This window comes from Bubalus kerabau, chromosome 20 (assembly GCF_029407905.1).
Source record: "Bubalus kerabau isolate K-KA32 ecotype Philippines breed swamp buffalo chromosome 20, PCC_UOA_SB_1v2, whole genome shotgun sequence".
NCBI classification, from domain to species: domain Eukaryota; kingdom Metazoa; phylum Chordata; class Mammalia; order Artiodactyla; family Bovidae; genus Bubalus; species Bubalus kerabau.
This window is the reverse complement of record NC_073643.1, coordinates 14,190,188-14,208,088: the sequence shown is the minus strand read 5'-3', so window position 1 is coordinate 14,208,088 and position 17,901 is coordinate 14,190,188. Positions and strand designations below refer to the sequence as shown.

The 17,901-nt window shown below is 55.2% G+C and overlaps 2 protein-coding genes across 2 annotated transcripts in view; one reads left to right on the top strand and one right to left on the bottom strand.

The window, feature by feature from the left end:
* Positions 1 to 1,049: 1,049 nt before the first annotated feature.
* On the top strand, positions 1,050 to 14,474 carry CSRNP1 (cysteine and serine rich nuclear protein 1). The gene is made up of 5 exons (XM_055558610.1): positions 1,050 to 1,223; positions 7,552 to 7,799; positions 11,153 to 11,412; positions 11,898 to 12,212; positions 12,308 to 14,474. Exons 2-5 carry the CDS (start codon positions 7,589 to 7,591, stop codon positions 13,286 to 13,288), a joined length of 1,767 nt encoding a protein of 588 aa, XP_055414585.1. The 5' UTR covers positions 1,050 to 1,223; positions 7,552 to 7,588; the 3' UTR covers positions 13,289 to 14,474.
* Positions 14,475 to 17,208: 2,734 nt separating this feature from the next.
* The window catches only part of TTC21A (tetratricopeptide repeat domain 21A), a 34,800-nt gene continuing 34,107 nt past the window's right edge, over positions 17,209 to 17,901 (bottom strand). The window contains exons 28-29 of the mRNA XM_055558502.1: positions 17,778 to 17,845; positions 17,209 to 17,676 (exon numbers count right to left, since the gene is read on the bottom strand). Of these exons, the coding sequence (XP_055414477.1) occupies positions 17,599 to 17,676; positions 17,778 to 17,845 (146 nt within the window). The 3' untranslated portion in view covers positions 17,209 to 17,598. The remainder of the gene's footprint in view (positions 17,677 to 17,777; positions 17,846 to 17,901) is intronic.

Sequence of the window (17,901 nt, the reverse complement as noted above, 5' to 3'; positions counted from 1 at the left end):
GCTCCCTGGAGGAGGCAGTGCGAGCTGAGAGACCTTAAAGGAGATGGGATTGTGGTAAGCAGCAAGAGGGCCGGAAGGCGTTCCAGGCGAGAACAACACCTGCAGCAAAGGTGCGAGGGGAGAGACGCTCAGGGCACGCGTGGTGGGTAGGGTCTGACCACAGCGGGTGGCCTTCTGGCCCAGAACTTGCTGCTCGGGCATGCACACACTTTCCCCGGTGCAGTAACACTGCGAGAGTTGGCCCCAAGTCAGGAAAGGCCTTGGCGGGAGCAGAGCAGGCAGTGAGCCATTTTAAGTGGCCAGGGTCTGGCTCAGAAGAAACTAGAGTTGTTTTTTTTTTTTTTCAAGAAAGGGATCTGGTAGCGGTGGGGATAGTGTAGGCTGGTTCCAGAAACCCCTAGCTCAGGGCTTCTGCAGTCTCTGGCTCCTGAGCAGAGGTGAAGGTCAGGACCAAGGATGACCTGCTCACCCACCTCACCCACCTCTGGTTCTTCTCCAGATTATACTTTTCAGGCGGATCTGCGGGGAGCGGGGGTAGGGGGAGGTGGTAGGAAGGAGGGTGAGGAAGGAACTTTTGACGGGATTACAGTCAACTACCTCGGGCGACGTTGGGGTCAGGGCGTGTAAGGGCCCTGGGCTCTGCCACCGCCCGGTGGCCTGACAGACGCTGCGCGCCGTTCTGACCCTCAGTCTACCGATCTGTAAACGGGGGCCGTAGGGAAAGGTATGGACCTTCCCGATCCTGCTCCGCCGGCGGGGAGCGTCGGCGACTCTCGGAACCTTCGCGGGAGAGGGCCGGGAGGAGGGCAGCGGAGGGGGCTGGGGGCCGAGAGCGTCCGCGGCGCCGGCTCAGGGTCAGAGTCCGCAGGGAGGCCGGCGACCGCTGCGCCGGCTCTGGCTGGAGCGGGGAGGGGCGGGGCCTCTGAGGCGGGGCGGGGAGGGGCGGGGCGGGGCGGCGGGCGGGAGGCCCGGCGTGCGTCAGCGCCGTGAGTCCCGGAGTTTTCCACTGACGAGGAGGGCGGAGCGGCGGGCGGGGCCGGGCTCAGCCAGTCTCCCGCCGCCGCCGCCGCTGCCGGACGCGCAGAGCGAGGGGCAGCTGGGCCGAGTGCTGCCCTCCGAGGGAGCTAGCGAGAGAGCGAGCGAGCGCGGGGTCGCGGCGCAGGGGGCGTTCCCGACCGGGACGTGGGTCGCGGCGTTGCCCTTGCCCAGCGTCCGGACCTCAGGTCAGTACCGGGGGCTCCGGGCCGGTGGGACGGGGCTTTGGGGAGGGGGCGTCCCGCATGGAGGGCACTGCCCCCCAGCCCCTGACGTTTCTCCCTCGCCACTTTGAGAAGGCACCGGCGCGGGGACAGCCCGGTCCCGGACGGCGCGCCGCTGCCGGAGTCCGAAGCCCGGGAGACGACAGTCGCAGGTTTTCTGCTGCCCTCCCCCCGCCCCGTCGCCGGGACCCCAGGAGGTCCCGGCTCCCCGACCGCCGGGCGGGTGGCGGCCGAGCCGGGATTGCGCGCGGGTGGCGGGGTGGCGGCGGGCGCGCGTCCGCGGGTGAGTTCCCTTTTGACCCAGTTGCCTGAGAACTTTTCAGAAGTTCCTCGCGTGGCCGGAGCAGGTGACATTTGTCGCCTTCCTCCTCGGGCTCCCCCCGGGGGCGGGTGCCAGGGCTGCGGCGAGTGCCCGGCGCCCGTCAGGGAGGGAGTTGGAGGGATGATCGAGGAATGAGGCTCTGTGAGTCACGGACCCCGGCAGGGGGGGAGGGGGAGGAGGAGGGATTGTGTCGTACGCTCACCTGTTCGTCAGTCACCGTCACACGCAGAGGCCACCGCTGTGAGTCACGGGCGCAGCTAGCCGCGGGCACCCTCGGGCACACGTAGGCTTCTCCCACGCAAGTCTCCCTCCCCAGCACCTGCTTCCTCCCGGTCCTCAGTTTCCCCTTCCCGGGGGCCCTTCCAATGGCAGGACACTGTTGAGATGCCCACACCACGGCAGCCGTCACACAGTTAGTCACTCCGGCTCCCCAGCGCGTCACACACACAGCCCACACTCCTGACACAGAGGGTCCTTCTCTGGCTCCCCTGCCCACCCGACACCTCCACTCAGATGTCTCACAGCCCTCTCGAGCAGAACTCATCCCTTATCCTCAACATCACTGCCTTTTTTGGTCCCCACCTCCAGAAGTCACCAGGTTCCCTTCCCCTTTCTCCTAAGCCTTTGGCTTGTCATCTCTCACCCACCTCTGGCAGCTCCGTCCAACCCGTCACACCCCCTCCTGTCCCACCCCCTCCTGTCCCGTGCTGAGCCATCTTTTTAAAATGCAAATCTGCTATTGTCACTCCCTACTTCAACCCTTCAGTGGCTTCCTGTGCCCTTAGGCTAAAGTCTGCCCTGTCAGCCCTAGCTCCCAGAATCCCCTCCCAGGCAGCCCCTTCCCCTCCATCTCTCTGCCTCTTGCTCCTCAAGTCCCTCAGGGTTCCTGTGCCCCCCTCTCTCTGGAACTTTTACTCCATCCTACCCTTTCCTCCAAGAGACTTGTCTTCACTGCCAGCTATACCCCTTCCCGGCCTCCATTCCAGCACTCAACAGGGTTCATAACTCATTTTTCTATTCCCTAGTAAACTCAAAGCTTCCAGGGGGGCAGTATTGTCTGTGTCTTGCTCCCTGTATTCCCAGTGCGTGACACAGTGCTTGGCATGTCATAGGCACTCAATAAATATTTGTTGAAAGAATGACTGGATGAATGGCAGTGAAGGGGGCCTTGCTTAGGTGGAGGAAGCAGTCTCTGTCAGGTGCAATTCCCCTTCTGCAGGAGCAGTTGCCTCGTGTAGCCAGCAAACATTTGGCGCCGCCTCCCCAGTGCCAGGCCCTGGAGGCCAAGGCTGAGGAACTGTCCCCTCCCCCTGGGGGATAGGTTGGGAGGGGTGGGGATGTACCAGGCCTTCTGCTTGCCCTCTCTGGGCTGCCGTGGCTGTTCTTCTAGCCAATACCCATGGGGGTGTGAGGTGCTCAAAGGTGTCCTCCCCTTCTCCCAGGAAGTACTTCCTGGGGGCCTGGGGTCATGTGACCCCAGGTATTGGGGAGAGCTGGCCAAGGCCTGGGGCTCTGAGGTTAAAAGACACATTCTTCAGATTCCTGACAGGGTAGAGGCAGCTGAAGGTGCCCCTTTTCCAATACCAGCTCTGACTTGGGACTGGAGCATTGGGACTGCTGAGGTTGAAGAGGAGTTGGTGTGACTTTTCAGAGGCCTGGGGATTCCCGCCCCTTAAACAGCCTTTGTTTGCTTGGTATCCAGGGTGAGGTGGCCTTCCCTCAGTTCACACAGTGTGGCCTGAGTGTGTAGATAATTGTGGCGAGGAGGGAGGGAGGCACCACCCCCCACCCCGGTCCTGGACTGTCAGCTCCTGTGAGTGGTGACGGCAGGGAGGGCCTGATTCTCAGGGCCCAGGCAGATCCCGGAAGAAGCCTGGTTCTCTTTGATTCAGGGTCTGTCTCCGGGGCTCCTTGGGGGTGTGGTATTTCTGTCTGGGCCAGCTCCTGGGAATTGCTTTTCCTTCCTCCAGGACCCTCGGAGGGGGCTGTGCTCACCCTGGGAACAGTGCCACGGTTGGTAGGGATCTTGATTCCTGGGTAGCTGTGGAGGGCCCCTCCCCCACCCTCTGACTCACTGTCTGACACTTTTCTTGGACTCTTCCACTATCTTTCATTCCTTTTCTGACTTGGCCTCTCCTTGTCTCTGGCTGAGTCTTTTGGTCTCATCTGCCTCTGCCTCTCTCAGCCTTTGGATTCTCAGGTGGGGCGCCCAAGCACAAGATCCAGGGGCTCCTCCTCGCCGCCACCCCCGCCACCCCGGGTCAGGGAGGACGTGAGTCCCCATTTCTAGGTCTGCAGATTTCCCTAGGTGCTCCTCCCTAGGAGGTGCATCATGGCTATGGCTCCCCTGTGTCCCCGTCTGCGTCCCTGGAGTTTACAACCCTCTCCCCTTAAGCTCCCATTCTATAGACATCCCTGAGACAGAGCCAGGGTGTCTGGCTTGAACGGGCTTTCCTAACGCTCTTTCTACTTGTTTACTATTGGGGAACCTCCTGAGATGCCTGTGTTGGCACTTGCTGGCAGCAGGAGCTTCCTTTTCCTGCCCTCGGAGCTACCCCCTCCTGGGTGCTATTCTTGCTCAAACCCTCAGGCGCAGGCTGGGGGATGGGCATGTCCGCCCTCATCCCTGCCCCAACTAACTGTGACCCAAGCAGGAGGAGGGCACACCGACCAGTGGCCCCCAGAAACCCCATGTGCCTCAATTGTCCCTCTGTGTACTGCAGCGCCAGCCTGCCTACCTCCGATGGTCCTCAGGAGCCTTCTCTGCACCAGACTATTCCAGGCACAGGCACAGTGCCGACTAGCAGAGAGGCCTTCAGCCCTGCACGAGGGAAATGAGCAGTGAGGTGGTCACGGGAAGGAGCCATAAGGGCTGTGATGGGGGAATCCCATGGTTCACGGAGGCCCAGAGAGGCATGTAGTGGGGAGGAGGAAGGGTGTCAGGGAGGCCCTCTGGGAGATGACTTCTTAAGGGGAGTGAGGCTGGGTTCCAACTTGTGCAAAGGCCAGGAGTGAGAAGGTCATGCCTGTTGGGGCAACTGCAAGTTCAGCTGGAGTATAAAGTGAGGGGGGTGGGAAGAGTCTTGCATGAGTCTGGGGGCTAGGCATACTTCAGCCTCTTGGAATTGCGGACTTGATCCTAAGGGGGCGCCCCTTAGGGAATGATTGTCTGCATGGAGATGGTGGGCAGACACTTGGTTTAATAAGATCATTCTAGCTCCAGGGTAAAGAGTGGCTGCAAGGAGAGGGCAGGAGACGGGGACAGTATCAGTGGGACAGAGACATAAGGGTAACAGGCTTTCAGAATTGAAGGTGACGTGTGTAAAATGCACACAGTAGATGAATCTTATGTGTGCAGTGAGATGTTTTAGACACCCATGGAACCGCCACGCAGACAACACAGAACACTTCCAGACACTACTACCCCCTCCCAGCCCTGGGAAAATTCCCTTGTGACTGTCTCCAGTACATGCCCTTTTCCACCCCCTGGGTAATCACGATTCTTTCTTGTATCATCACCGATTGGGTTTGCCTTTTCTTCAACTTCATTCACATGTAATCTTGTGTCTGGCTTCTGTCACTCACCATGCTATCAGTGAGAACCATCTGTGTCGTGTGTATCCAGGAGCTCGTGTTTTTTTTTCCCCCTCGGTGTAGAATGACACATTCAGCAAGCATTTTCCGCTGTTCTAAGAACCTGACATGGATTGATTCACGTAAACGTCCCAACCCTATTCGGTTGTAAGACAAATTGAAAACCCAGAGAAGTTAAGGAACTTGCCTAACATCACCCAGCCAACTGATAGCCACTCCAGGGTTCAAATGTGAGCAGTATGGTTCTGGAGCCGAGGTTCTCTTCACACTCTGCTGGGCAGCCTCTGTGATACCTGCCATGTCGGTGCCTGGCCTTGTGTGAATCGAATGAGCTAATGTGTACTTACAGGACTGGGTGACTGGATGTGGATGGAGGGTGACAGGAAGGAGTTGAGGATGACTGCAGGTTTCTGGCTTGAGTAACTGGGTGGGTGGCAGTGCTGTTACTAAGATAGGGAACACAGGAAGAGGAACAGATGGCATGGGGAGGTGGGGAACAGAGACAAGGGGTTCGATATGGGGCCTGCAGAATTTTATGTTTCTAAGGGGTGGCCAGGCAGAGACCAAGTGAGCATTTGGTTTGAGGGAGTCTTTGGCTTAGGTGTGGACTAGGAAGACATTCAGCACCCTTTAGGCAGCATCTGGAGTTGGGGAAGAGATGGGATCTCACAGTGGGATTGTGGTAAGGACAAGATCCTTGGGTGTGGTTTGTCATGTGTGTTTCTGTGTCTGGGTGCCTCTGGGCTCTGCACGTGCACTAGCGTGTGTGTGTGTGTGTGTGTGTGTGTGTGTGTGCGCGCGCGTGCGCGCACGCGCGCATCTACCTCTGGGCCATGAGTTCCCCCATCTCCTGGGAGAGTCTTCAGGTCAGCTGAGAGCTGGGTTGTTTTTGTTTGTGGTTTGACCCTGGGAGAGGTGGGGGGTGCCAGGCCTGAGAAACTATCTGCTGAGAAGCCCCCGGAAACACCTGTGCGTCCTCTTCCCCTGGGCTCAGCATTGTTGGAGGGTTGGCAAGTCGCGGAGCTTCTCTTGTTGCTCTGGTGCCTGTGAGGAGAGGCTGTCCCTGGGATGAATTTTACCCAGTAAGTTGGTTTGACAGCACACTGCCTAAGTCTGGGATCCAGGGACTTCGTGGGAGGCTAGGCCAAGGGGTGTTTCGAAAGGACACCTGAGCAGGGGAGATTGCCAGCCTTCTGGTTGGCTTTTCCTGTTCGCTGTCGTTTCCTGTGCTGCAGTGGGGGAGGGGCTCCCAGCACTGGGGCCTCTGCGCCGCCGTTTCCCCTTCCTCCTGGTGGCCTCCTGGGGCCCAGCCCTGAGTGCTCGCTGGGTATCTGGGCTCAGCCCTAAGGACCGAGTCCTTTGGGGATTCTCGAACAGTGGAAGAGGCTGTTAGGAGGAGGAACCCCAAGTCCCCTTCCCTCACGTGAGGCCAGCCAGGCTGTGAGAATCTCTGGTTGCTCTACTGAGGAGGGCTGAGACCCTTAAAGGGGAGACACAGCCAGCGGTGTGTCCTGGGGTGCTCCAGGTCACCCGACTGCAGACAGGAGGAGCATGGAACCATAGCGTGGCCGGTCAGTTGCACTCCAAGAGGGTTTTTGTTTTTTAAGGGGAGAGCATACTTTCCTTTGAAAGTTAATTCAAACAGGGTTAGAAATTGGAGTGGAAGGCAAGATGAAGGTGAATTTTGAAGATCAAACAGGAGATATTAAAGAGCCACGAAGCCCAGGTGGCTCTGGTCCCACAGTCAGGCCTGGAGGTAGGGGACTTCTTCTGTGGGCGGGGGTTTCTAAGGGAAAGTCTGAGCAGCTCCATCATGGGAAAGTTGTGTGTTGGAAATCAGGGGTGGTGTCCAAGCCAGCCTGTTCCCTGGAGTGCCCTGGTCGGCCTGGCCCTGAGTGAGGGCCTGTCACCAGTGTGTGCAGGGCGGCGTGTCTATGGGTGTGCTGGGAGGGAGGAGGGGGAAGCAGCCACTGTACGAGGGCCGTGCAGGCTGTCGGCATGCACCCGGCCTCACACACACAAAGGCACACAGATGCAGCCGTGTGAATCACCCAGCCAGTGAGTCAGCCCCCGGGATTCCTGCGGGGGAATGAGCGAGGCCAGGCTGAGGTCTGTCGGCCCATCTGTTGGTCTGGTGTGTGTGTGTGTGTGTGTAGGTGGGTTACAGTAGATAGTGAAGGGGAAAACTTCGGTGGTGCAAGTCTGCAAGTGCCAGGGTGAGGGTTTGAACCTCAGGGCTCCATCCAGTGCAAGGCAGCCTCCTGGAGTCCTGGGCATCCTTGGGGGGGTGGGGTGGTGGGAGAGGCAATGACTGGGCCTGGGTGCCCACCTCCTGCCCTCAGGCCTGCACCTAGACCTCTTCCGTTCTCATTCCAGGCCGGCTGTGCCCGGGCCCCAGAGCACCCTCGCCACCATGACCGGGCTGCTGAAGCGGAAGTTTGACCAGCTGGATGAGGACTCGTCCTCGCTCTGCTCGTCCTCCTCCTTGTCCTCCTCGGGCCACCGCTCCCCCTCCTGCTCCCCCAGCTCCCCGGTCTCCCCGGCCTGGGACTCGGATGATGAGAGCCCTTGGGATCAGCTGCCCTTGCCTGACCGTGACTTCTGTGGCCCCCGAAGTTTCACTCGTGAGTCTCTCTGCCCTGGGAACCCCATCGCACCCCTCTCTCCTTCCTCAAGATGAAATTGGGGGCGGCCCTGATGAAGTCATCCCGGCCTCTGGAGGTTGTGTGCCCCCCGGCTTCAGCTTCCCTGCCTGCTCCCCAGATCATCTACTTCCTGTCCTACAGAGGTCACTCAGGAATGCCGGCTCCAGCGGCATTCACCTTTGACCTTGGGACTCTCCAGCTTGGAGTCATCACGTTCAGGGCAGGGCTCCTTGGTGGCCCCAGGGCCTTCCCGCCCAGCTCTGCCCCTCAGTTCCAGTTTCGTTTCTCCCAACTGGCTCCCTGTCCTCTACCAGCTGCCCTGCCCAAGTCCCACACCCTATGCTTCTGTGCTGCGGGGCCTGTCAGGCCGGTCCCTCACCTGGCAAAATGCTGTTTGGCTTTGCTTGAATGCAGTGAGAAGGTTTTTTCCCCCAGTTAGTTTTTTAAGTTTACATTATTCTGATTTCAAACTGACAAAGAGGCCCTAGAGTGTTTCTCCACCTTATTTTTCATTATTGCACCCCCTCAACACCAAGGAGCACATGGAGATGTTTTTTCTCTGATGATCCCCATCATGATGTCTTAATACCACAGATATGTCTATTTATGGACTATATGCAGAGCTGTACATTACACATGAAAAAGTATAATTTTTAGCAGATACAATCTAATAGTACATTAACTAACTAAAGTACTGTGGGTTTACTGTAGAAATACAAGGATGGTTTAATACTGTAAAATCTAATCATATAAATTTACCAAATGTCTGTGTCAGAGGAGGAAAAATACGAGAGCTGCTGTTTGATAACATGTAATATTCCTTCTGGCAAAAGGAGAAGAGGATAGCAGAGGATGAGAAGGTTAGATAGCATCACTGAGTCAGTGGACATGAATTTGAGCAAACTCCAGGAGAAGGACAGGGAAGCTTGGCGTATTGCAGTCCATGGAGTCGCAAAGAGCTGGACACGGCTTAGTGACCGAACAACAACTACAACAACAATATTCCTACTAGAAAAAACCCTTAGTATGATAAGAATAAGTAAATTCTGCCCTAAATGATAAAAAAATACATGTTTCAGCCCAAAACCTGGTATTAGGATTGACGAGGAAACAATGGAAACAGCCCCAGGAACCAACTGGGGCACTGTCTGTCACCACTGTTTGTTAACATCATTCAGGAAGTGCTAGCCAATTCAGTTAGCAAAGAAAATGAGAATTAAATACACTAGATTAGAACAGGCAAAAGGCCATGATTTGCAGGTGGTCGACTACATGATAAAGTCAAGAACAGGTATATAGAAAACCTATTAGGAGGTAATTCCCTCAGATAGCTAGGTACAAAATTAATATATTAAGTCTAAATATACAGCATCGCCAAGGTTTGATGGTAACTTCTTGTGGTTCAAACTAATAAAATCAGTAGTATATAAATATATGTATCGAATATGCCAATACATAGCTTCCTAACTGACATACTTAATAACTTATAAAGGGTAGTAGACCTTTCTGAGCTTGTTGCAAAATGCAGAAGTCATAAGGGAAAAGTTCAATATACTTTTGATTTCATAAACCATAGAAATTATTTTGTAAAACCCCACAAGCAAAAATAACTAAAGTATTTGTACAGATAGGTTAGACTGGTTCAGTTCAGTTCAGTTCAGTTCAGTCACTCAGTCGTGTCCAACTCTTTGCGACCCCATGAATTGCAGCATGCCAGGCCTCCCTGTCCATCACCAACTCCTGGAGTCATTCAGACTCACGTCTGAGTCAGTGATGCCATCCAGCCATCTCATCCTCTGTCGTCCCCTTCTCCTCTTGCTCCCAATCCCTCCCCACATCAGAGTCTTTTCCAATGAGTCAGCTCTTCGCATGAGGTGGCCAAAGTACCAGAGTTTCAGCTTCAGCATCATTCCTTCCAAAGAAATCCCAGGGCTGATCTCCTTCAGAATGGACTGGTTGGATCTCCTTGCAGTCCAAGGGCCTCTCAAGAGTCTTCTCCAACACCACAGTTCAAAAGCATCAGTTCTTCGGTGCTCAGCCTTCTTCACAGTCCAACTCTCACATCCATACATGACCACAGGAAAAACCATAGCCTTGACTAGACGGACGTTTGTTGGCAAAGTAATGTCTCTGCTTTTGAATATGCTATCTAGTTTGGTCATAACTTTCCTTCCAAGGAGTAAGTGTCTTTTAATTTCATGGCTGCAGTCACCATCTGCAGTGATTTTGGAGCCCAAAAAAATAAAGTCTGACAGTGTTTCCCCATCTATTTCCCATGAAGTGATGGGACCGGATGCCATGATCTTCGTTTTCTGAATGTTGAGCTTTAAGCCAACTTTTTCACTCTCCACTTTCACTTTCATCAAGAGGCTTTTTAGTTCCTCTTCACTTGCTGCCATAAGGGTGGTGTCATCTGCATATCTGAGGTTATTGATATTTCTCCCGGCAATCTTGATTCCAGCTTGTGCTTCTTCCAGTCCAGCGTTTCTCATGATGTACTATGCATATAAGTTAAATAAGCAGGGTGACAATATACAACCTTGACGTACTCCTTTTCCTATTTGGAACTAGTCTGTTGTTCCATGTCCAGTTCTAACTGTTGCTTCCTGACCTGCATACAGATTTCTCAAGAGGCAGGTCTGGTGATCTGGTATTCCCATCTCTTTCAGAATTTTCCACAGTTTATTGTGATCCACACAGTCAAAGGCTTTGGCATAGTCAATGAAGCAGAAATAGATGTTTTTCTGGAACTCTCTTGCTTTTTCCATGATCCAGCGGATGTTGGCAATTTGATCTCTGGTTCCTCTGCCTTTTCTAAAACCAGCTTGAACATCGGGAAGTTCACAGTGATTAATGTCTAATATATATACAAAGCTCCTACAAATCAATACTTTAAGAACTATAGAGGGACTTCCGTGGTGGTCCAGTGGTAAAAACTCTGAGCTTCCACTGCAGGGGCACACGTTCAATCCCTGGTCTGGGACTAAGATCCTGCATGCCTTGCAGCACAGCAACCCCCACACCCCCCAAAAAAGAACTTTAGAAAACAACGAAGGGGACCTGTAAATGGCTTCTAAAGACGGGAAAGACGTTTAATCTTAACACACGCTCTCATTTGGACTACTAAGTAACAACGAGCCAGCGTCGACACAGGCTGATGTTGGGCTCTCACCAGCACCAGTGTCAGCCAGGCTGGCTCCGAAACTCAGATCCGTTTCTCTTCTGGGTGGGGTGGGAGGGTTGTGAGCAGAGATGGTTCAGCATCACTTCCCGGGGGTTAGGCCCTGCTTCACGGAGAACTAACGTCTGCCCCTTCCCTGTCTGTCTTCTAGCCCTGTCCATTCTGAAGCGGGCTCCCCGGAAGCGCCGAGGCCGAGTGGCTTTTGATGGCATCACCGTCTTCTACTTCCCGCGATGCCAGGGCTTCACCAGCGTGCCCAGCCGTGGCGGCTGCACCCTGGGTATGGCCTCCCGCCACAGTGCCTGCCGCCGCTTCTCCCTGGCTGAGTTTACCGAGGAGCAAGCCCGGGCACGGCAAGAGAAGCTGCGCCTACGCTTGAAGGAGGAGAAGCTGGAGGCGCTGAGATGGAAGGTGGGGAGACCCTCTCCATGGCCTTCGCCCTCGGGCTGCTCTAAAGTCCTAGCCTTGGGGGGGATAAGGGTCATGGTGGTTGCCATATTGCTTCTTCTGTATTTGGGAGGCCCATGGGGCTGACTGATTTGATGAGAGTCTGTTGCAGATTTCCTGTAGGCAGATGGGTATAAAAGGGCTCCTATTGCAGGGCCAGTGGGCATGGTACCTCAATCTGCCTGACCTTACTGGGGAGGGGGAGTAGATGGGACATAGGGGCATCAGTGTATCTGTCTGTCTCGGGGAAGGGGTTTGTCCATGAAGTGGGGAATGAGGCAAATAGGAAACGTCTTTCTGAATGCCCTGAGGGCGTGTCCTTGGCTGTCCCATTCACTACGGCATCCACAATGCCCAGCCCAGAATAAACACTCGGGGGCATTTATTAAGTGACCGAAGCTCTGGGGTCATGTCAGCCTCTGACATCCCTCCTCATTCCCTGGACACAGCTTTCGGAGACTGGGGTGCCCAAGACGGAGGCCGGCCTGCCCCTCACCGTGGATGCCATCGATGACGCCTCTGTGGAAGAGGACTTGGCACTGGCCGTGGCAGGCGGCCGGTTGGAGGAAATGACCTTCCTCCAGCCCTTCCCGGCCCGGAAGCGACGGGCTCTGCTGCGGGCCTCTGGTGTGCGGAGGATCGACCGCGAGGAGAAGCGAGAGCTGCAGGCCCTGCGCCAGTCCCGGGAGGACTGCGGCTGTCGCTGCGACAGAGTCTGTGATCCCGAGACCTGCAGCTGCAGCCTGGCGGGCATCAAGTGCCAGGTACTGGGGCTCGGCGGGGCTGGGAAGGCAAGCCTGGGTCGGGGACTTCTCCGGGCTCCACCGGATCTTCACTGGCACCTCTGTTTGCTTTACAGATGGATCATACAGCGTTCCCCTGTGGTTGCTGCAGGGAGGGCTGTGAGAATCCGAAGGGCCGTGTGGAATTTAATCAGGCTCGAGTTCAGACCCATTTCATTCACACGCTCACCCGCCTGCAGCTGGAGCAGGGGGCCGAGAGCCTCGGGGAGCTGGAGGCCCCAGCCCAGGATGGCACTCCCAGCCCCAGCGAGCAGGTCTTGTCCTCTGCGTTCCCCCTAGCCAAGCCCCCTGTGAGCAGCGAACTGGGAGACAACAGCTGCAGCAGCGACATGACCGATTCGTCCACAGCCTCAGGCACCAGCGAGGCCCTGGATGGCCCTGCCCGCCTGGCCCTGCCTGGCCCTGGCTTCCAGCCTGGCGTGGATGATGATGGCCTGGCTCGTATCCTGAGCTTCAGTGACTCTGAACTAGGTGGACACGAGGAAGAGGAGGAGGATGGGGGTGTGGGCGGCCTGGACAATCTCAACTGCTTCCACCCAGCTGACATCTTTGGTACTGGTGACCTCACTGGCCTGGCCAGCTGGACCCACAGCTATTCCAGTTCCAGCCTCACGTCAGGCATCCTGGATGAAAATGCCAACCTGGATGCCAGCTGCTTCCTCAATAGCGGCCTTGAAGGCTTGGGTGAGGGCAGCCTCCCTGGCCCCTTGGTGCCAGCCAGCACGGATGCCGGCCAGAGCAGCTCAGTGGACCTCAGCTTGTCCTCCTGCGACTCCTTCGAGCTGCTCCAGGCCCTGCCAGACTATAGTCTGGGACCCCACTACACCTCCCGGAAGGTGTCTGATAGCCTGGACCACCTCGAGGTGCCCCACTTCACCTTGCCTGCCTTCTCTCCCCCTGTGGATACCAGCACTTGCTTCCTGGAGTCCATCATGGGCTTGACTGAGCCCGCTGCCGAGGCCCTGGCTCCCTTTGTGGATGGCCAGTTGTTTGAGGACACCACCCCGGCGTCGCTGGTGGAACCTGTGCCTGTGTGAGGGTTAGGGTGCCTTTTCCTGGCCCCAAGAACCCTGTTGCTGCTTTGTTGTAATTTGGGGGGCTCCCCAAGGTCTATATGTAATGGTCCCCCGTTGGCTGGCTCCCATGTGGGCACTCCTACTAATTTTCATGCAACACTCTGGATTGATTTATTTATTTTTGTAACTTTCTATGCTGAAATGGGGAGAGGGGGGCGCTTCCCCTTTCAGTTGCCCGGCCCCCCTATGCCCACACCTTCTCTTCCACATCCATGGCACATGCCAGGAGTGAGAAGAAATGTGGCTTCCCTGGAGCTTTGCAGACTCCTTGTCCATCTTGTATGATGTTCCTAAGCCCGAAGACAGCCACATGAGGCTGAAATCAGCCACCTCTTATGGTTTCTTCTGCCACCCTGAGCCCTAGACTCATGGGTGACTGGATCCTCTGGACTGTGAAGACTATAATTTATTTCCCATAATTTATTTGGAGACTAGGTGGCTGGCGAGCAATGCTGGTGTCGGGGGTGGGGCACAGGACCCTCTCCACCACCCACAAAGTCCCTTTTCCTGATAGTCCTGCAACCCTGCCCTTGCTGGGGCTTTGGTGTAGACCAGGCATGGGTTTGCACCCTCTGTCTAACGTGCAGCAGCCCTGCTCTGGATGGCTGAGCAAGTAGGGGCAGGGGCTGGGCTGGGCTGGGCCGGGTTGACCAACCGTGACCAAAACCCTCTTCTGCTCCACACATCCCCTCTCCTTCCTGTCCTCTGCCCATCTCTCCCTCTACCCCCGCAAAGGCCGCAGCTTTTATTCCAAGGCCGTAAATGTAGGAGGGGGAAGCAGGAGGCCCAGAGAGGGTTAAGGGGCTGCCTCAGGGCCCACAGTAGGCCCTGGACCACTCAGGGCTTTCCGGGCACTGCACCCCAGCCTGGTCCACCTGCCCGCACCCTAAGGCCAGTTGGCCAGGGGCGAGAGGGGCTCCTTATGGCTTTCCTGCCCTTTGTTTGCTGATGTTGGATTTTGTATCATAATTTCTGTATTGTCTCTGAGTATTAGAACTATAATTTATTCATTTTTCCTCTGTGTCTGTGCCAAGAAGCCCAGGCTCTGGGCCTGCCCTCCTGCCCAGCAGGCCTTGCCAGCCTGCGAGCTTGTGGGAACACCTTGTACCTGAGCTTATAGGTACCAATAAAGAGGCTCTATTTTTAACAGCGTGGTCTGCATTTGTGGAGCTTGGAGCACAGGTACACAGGAGGTGGTGAGGTGGGAGAGGGAAGGGGAGACAGGCCCTGCAGGGCAGTATGGACATGGAGGCTGCATCGGGGATAGACATGGGGGACACAGGCCCTCTTTCCAGGCCAGCCAGTCAACTCAGAGACGGAAAGTCAGCTAGAAGAGGCTGGCCAGGCAGATGAAGCCGTCTGAGGGGTCACCTGGGTGGTGGTGGGGAGCAGCAGCAGAGCAGTCTTTTGGGACCGGGCTGTCTGCTTGGGACAGACACTCACCCACACCAGGCTGCACCCAGGCCCTGAGGGTGAAGTCATCCCCTCGAGTTGAGGGCGGGCAGTGGGATGTGGCCGGCGCAGGCCCTGTGTGGGACTGAGTGGCAGAGGTCTCCAGGGCTTGAGCACCGGAAGCTGCAAAACGTTCATCTGCACCAGCCAGACCTGTCTGACCTGCCCCTGGAAGCCCGGGCCAGAGGCCAGACGAGCAGGCTGCTCCCTGCCCCAAGGAGCCCCAGTCTGGGGGCTGGAGGAGCAAGGCTGACCTCAGCTCTGGGAATGATGATGATGTACACAAGTGCTGGACAGAGGAGCCTGGCGTGCTGCAGTCCATGGGGCCACAGAGAGGTGGACACGACTTAGCGACTGAACAACAACATATAAGCGCTAGGAGGGGGCACCAAAGAGGCCTGACTTGGTTTCCTTTTTCTTGCTCTCATCCTCTGCCTCTGGCCTGTGTTGGGCTCCCCCTATTTCCTCTCTATGGTTTACAGGTTAAGAGTATGGGCCCTGAATGCCAGGGTTTGAAACCCTGCTGTTATACTAACTAGTGAGGTGACTTATGCAAATTACTTCCTGTCTGTGTGCCTGGATGTCTCCCAAACTGTCTAAATAATAACGTTACTCACCTCACAAGCTTGTTCAGTTCATACATAAACCGGCACTCACGGGAGCGCCTGAACTTGCAGGCCTCTGGTGCATATCTGTGACTTCCCATTCTGTTTTCAAGTGTCTGCCTCTCTTTCTGTAGGTTTTATTCTCTTCTTCTGCCAGTTCTGTGACCCTCTAGGTATGTATCTCTTGCCTCAGGACATGTGGACATGGTCACGCAGTCCTATCATCAGTGGAGTGGCCATTAGAGAACTCATGGTTTGGAGTCTGGCCTGCAGTGGGGCCGCCTGTCCCCAGAACCAGCTTAGGCAGGGACAGCCAGGTCTGAGGCATCTCAGGGTGGAGTACCCTAGTTCACTAAGTTGCCTTGTGTAGCCTGGAAGCCCGACACGCTTGTGATTGCTCCAGTGTGCATGATCCAAAGGCTGTGCTTGGGCCAGCCTGGGGGTCTGGGTGGCAGCTCCCCACAGCTCCAATACTCTGGTTCGAAGCCCGTGTAGGTTCCTATCCCATGGCCACAGCCCATGGTTGGACTAAGCCACCCATTCCCCAGCTGGGGCCACAGGGGTACCTCTCAACATAATCCACCCCTAGAAACTAGCTTGTAAAACAGATCATAATAAAGGCAGCTGGCTTCCCATAGGAATGATGGTGGTAACCTGGGGAAGATGTTCCAGATCATTGACTCATACCAAAAGGCCACGCACGTGATCATCAGTCTGTTATAAAAACAAGGCTCGAAGTCATGAGGGATGCCTTAGGCTGTTCTAGAAGGGACCCTAACCTGTTCACTGTTCCCAAACCTTAGTCACTGGACAACTTGAAAACTCTGCCCTATCTGAGTTCTACTCATACTAAGTATATTTTGTTGTTTAGTCACTCAGTCAGGTCCAACTCTTTGCAACCCTATGGACTGTATCCTATCAGACTTCACTGTCCCTGGGATTTCCCAGGCAAGAATACTGCAGTGGGTTGCCATTTCCTCCTCCAGGGGATCTTCCCGACCCAGGGATTGAACCTGTGTCTCCTGCATTGGCAGGCGGATTCTTTACCACTGAGACACCAGGGAAGCCTATGAATTATTTTACTTTTTATCGATTATATCAATATGCTTAAAAGTGAGAAGTATTCTATGTAACAGCACTCACAAATTCATGAGTTTGTGTGCTATTTTTCTCTATTATATAAGGATGATATTTAAACACATAGTTATGAAATTTTCAGATGTTTGCTGTATATCGTTGGCAGGGATTTGTACTGTAATTTGAGAACAGAGAGATCTAGTCTAATTTCCTGCCACAGATGGGGACACATACCCAGAGGGAAAGGTCACACAGGGAGATTCTAGGCCTCCTGACTCCCAGTTCAGAGCTCCTTCCCCTGCGGTGAGCCTGGCCCATTACCGCCATCCTGAAAAACAGGAAGAGAGGTACTGGGAGCACAGCAAAGGTGACCTCTGTCACCCTCTTGTCAGTTACAGTTAACATCATTCATCTACAAAGAGACCCCTGCTTTTGTGCCCTTGGGTGTTAAAGGGTTCCTGGAAGATGAATTAGTTGGGCACTGTCTTTTACTGAAGCTGAAGCGCAGAGCTAGTTTTTCTTGGGATGTCTTTTTCCTGCCCGAAGCAAGAGTGACGAGGTCTGTCCCAAACTCCCAAACTGGTAAGAACCAGCAGAGGCCTGCTGAAGCCTTGAGGAGCAGGAGGCAGAATGTATGGGCAGAGGGGCCTGTGTGGGCCCCCTGCCGGTGGTGGGCCCCCTGCCGGTGGGCGGCTTGGTGGGGAGGAGCCGCTGCTTCTGTAATTCAGGACTCTGGGGACCACAGAGGAGAGGGGAGGCTGGTATGGGCTGACCGAAAAATATTAAAGGAGCTGTAGGGTATTTTTTGAACCACCTCTTTGTTCCCTTTTGGCCCCTGAGAGTGTGGGATAAAAGTGGGGTCCACTAGAAGTTGCCCAGTGAACCCAGGGGAAGCTAAGCTGGTTGACATCTTTCTTCCTCAGAGTCAAATTGCTCCTTGCACCTTAAAAACCTAAAGCTTTGGGATGTCCTTTAGACCAGATTAGGCTTGATTCAAATCAACCACACACACAGAGAAATGGGGAAGAATAGGTTATTTTCTGACTCTCTTCTCCACTGACCCACTTCCCCACCCCCCCTCCATGAAACTTCTGTAGGTTGCGAGTTTCCACCCTCCCTGGTTCCCACTGACCACAGCTAGGGCCTCAGAGACCCTTGGGCCTTTGCCAGAATTTCTTCTCTGATTTTAGGGTAGTTGGGGTGCTCCCTGAGGACCTGGGGCAGAGAAAGAAAGGGTATGAGACACCAGACAGGGCCCCCTGCCACTGCACCAACCCCCCACCCCCCGCCCCATCCCACCACTGTCAGGAGCTTACATCATGGCAGACTTCAATGGCTTCCACGAATCTCTTGTCTTTCAAGTAGTTGAAAGCGAGCCTGAAGCCTGTCCAGGTGTAGGGAGGATAAAGACAATGGGTGGCACTCTGATAACCCGAGAAC

Excerpts from the sequence above, each read along its gene's own strand:
- CSRNP1 (XM_055558610.1), top strand. The coding sequence starts at position 7,589 with ATGACCGGGCTGCTGAAGCGGAAGTTTGACCAGCTGGATGAGGACTCG. Across the intron at positions 7,800-11,152 it reads TGGCCCCCGAAGTTTCACTC|CCCTGTCCATTCTGAAGCGG; the intron begins GTGAGTCTCTCT and ends TCTGTCTTCTAG. Across the intron at positions 12,213-12,307 it reads TGGCGGGCATCAAGTGCCAG|ATGGATCATACAGCGTTCCC; the intron begins GTACTGGGGCTC and ends TTTGCTTTACAG.